The sequence below is a fragment of the Tiliqua scincoides genome, chromosome 5, assembly GCF_035046505.1.
Source record: "Tiliqua scincoides isolate rTilSci1 chromosome 5, rTilSci1.hap2, whole genome shotgun sequence".
NCBI classification, from domain to species: Eukaryota; Metazoa; Chordata; class Lepidosauria; order Squamata; family Scincidae; genus Tiliqua; species Tiliqua scincoides.
In genome coordinates this window covers 138023331-138025910 of record NC_089825.1, presented here as the reverse complement: position 1 = coordinate 138025910, position 2580 = coordinate 138023331, and the positions used below count along the sequence as shown (strand labels likewise).

The 2580-nt window shown below is 40.4% G+C and overlaps 1 protein-coding gene across 1 annotated transcript; it reads left to right on the top strand.

Annotated features, from left to right (window-relative positions):
- NOP10 (NOP10 ribonucleoprotein) lies at positions 1-2580 on the top strand. Its single transcript, XM_066631087.1, has 2 exons — positions 1-125; positions 2184-2580. The coding sequence occupies exons 1-2, from the start codon at positions 72-74 to the stop codon at positions 2322-2324; spliced, it is 195 nt and encodes a 64-aa protein (XP_066487184.1). The 5' UTR covers positions 1-71; the 3' UTR covers positions 2325-2580.

The window sequence follows — 2580 nt, the reverse complement described above, 5'->3', positions numbered from 1 at the left end:
CGCGACTTGCTTGCAAGCGCGTGGAGAGGAGGCTGAGGAGTGAGTGAGTTTCAGCATCAGGATCTGCAGTAATGTTCCTGCAATACTATCTCAATGAGGATGGGGACAGGGTCTATACTCTCAAGGTGAGCAGCCTGCCTGTGGCTTGGGGGAGGGGGTCCATCTCTGTTTTTTATGGCACCCATAGTCTTGGCCTCTCTGTCTTTCTGTTACAGCTCATTCTCATTGAGTGCACCCATATCTAGCTTCACTCAGTCTCTTTTCCTTCCTCCTTGAGCTTTCTCTGGGCAGAAGGAGGTGGAGTTGTTGGTTTCTCTGTGGGATACTCCCCTGTTCCTTTATATCCTGCCAGACTTAAGCGTTCAGAAACAATTCAGTTTTCTTTTACGTTAAACAAAATTTAGAGATGTTTCTAGTCCTCATGGGTGTGGGCAAAATAGCTTGGAAAAGGTGTGAGCCTTGTCTGAGGAAGGCTAAGAAAAGAAGGAAGGGCAAGACATGGGATGCTTGGGCTGCAAGCATGCTTTCCTGGGAGAAAGCCCTGTTGAACTCAATGGGACTTACTTCTGAGTAGGCATGCATAGGATTGTGCTCTTAGCTTCCTGAGACATTTTTTTTATTACTACATTTTTTCTTATTTTTCTTAACAGATGTAACCTTTTCTACCTAAATTGTTGGGGCAGTCTAAAATGGTAAAAATGAAATATATATACACTTAGTGACCAAACCTGATAAAAATGCTTTAAAATTGATCAAAATATTAATTTGGTATAATTTAATTAATTAAAATGTTAATTTGGAATAAACACACATAACACCGCTTTCACCAATTTTTATTTTTGGATAACACCAATATTCCCCCCCCCCCCAAAAAAAAAAAAAAAATAAAGCTGTTTTAGACTGCCTCTAGTGTTTATAGATTCAAAATGCAGAACTAATGATTGCAGTGCAGTCAAGAACTAAAGGTATAATCAAGTGTAAGACATGCACACTCTGCCTCTGGCTAGTGAAGATAGAAAAAGTATTTGAGAGATGGAAGGATTTTGTCTTGGGTAAATTGCCAAAGGATTAGTACTGTACTCAGAGTGCTAGGCTTGGGACAAGGGTGGCACTGTTAAGAAAGCACACTGGGAAGATGTTGGTAATGTTGCTAGTAAACAAAGCAACTGGTGGAAGTTGCTTCTGAGCCCTGTCAGGACACCGGAAATCTTGGAAGATAGTTCAACGTCTCCCCTGAATGTGTCTTAGCCACCCCATTGCTAAGAGAAGATGCAGGAGCTATATTTTGTCTGTGCTAGTGTTTCTTGTACTGCTTTGGAGATAATTTTATTAATGGGTGGGCTATGCATCTTTAATATAAATAAATATGGGACGATGTGGGACCCTATATATATATATATATATATATATATATATATATATATATATATATATATATATATATATATTAAACCAAAGCCAGTTTAATAGAAGATGCAGACATTATGGGTTCATTAATACTATCTATCTACAAAATACCATCACTGTAATGTACTGTATATTGTTTATTTTTTAAAATATTTATAATTCACCGTTCTAGCTATTTTTTGGAAGCACCCAAGGGGGTACACATCATGGCAATATAGAACAAGTATAACATCATGCATATTACAAGCAGCCATCAAAAACCTTGCATGTAAAACCAGAGGAAATAATTGGAGATGATATATAGCCAGTAAGGTCAAAGACCTACTAAAATAGGGAGCTTAGTTCTAGTATGTGAACCTTTCCTTCCTATCTAAGGGCCCAATCCTGTCCAACTTTAGAGCGCTGATGCAGTCCTGCCAATGGGGTGTGCACTGCATCCTGTGGTGGTGGATTGCAGTCATGCAGGTCTACTCAAGATGTGGGAAAGTTTGTTTCCTTTCCTTGGGGCTGCATTGTGGCTGCATTCGAGATGGAAAATTGAATAGGATTGGGCCCTAAATTAGTCTACTTGCAGCATGATCCTATGCAGGGTTGTGTGTGCATAAGCCCATTGAAATCAATGGGCAATTGTTGTGTTGTGGGGCAAGGTTAATATTTGTGTATGTGTGGAGACTAGCTGGGAATATTGGGGAGGCTATAAGGGACTTTGTGGCTTTTGATACTGGAATAATATTAGATTTACTCACAACTTGCTCTGCCTCATTCTTGTTTTGCAGAAGGTCAGTCCCTCTGGCCAGCCAACATGTTCAGCCCATCCTGCTCGCTTCTCCCCAGATGACAAATATTCCCGACATAGGATCACCATCAAGAAACGCTTTGGTGTCCTAATGACCCAGCAGCCTCGGCCTGTTGTGTAAATAGCCTCTGATGCCAGCTGATGCACCTTATTAGGACTTGGCAAGCATAATCCAAAGCAGGCTTGAAGAACCTAATACAAGGACAGTGCACGAATTTCCTGCATTCTGCTTGATCCCTCGGGCTTTTAGAGTGTCTACTAATGTTGTGAAGCTCACTTTGCTTCCGTGAGAGCTTGAATTTCTTCAGTTGCATCTGTTTGAAATCAGCGGTGTCATTTTTATGGCTGCAAATAAAGTGACATCTTTTTTTGTCTAA

Excerpts from the sequence above, each read along its gene's own strand:
- NOP10 (XM_066631087.1), top strand. The coding sequence starts at position 72 with ATGTTCCTGCAATACTATCTCAATGAGGATGGGGACAGGGTCTATACT. Across the intron at positions 126-2,183 it reads ACAGGGTCTATACTCTCAAG|AAGGTCAGTCCCTCTGGCCA; the intron begins GTGAGCAGCCTG and ends CTTGTTTTGCAG.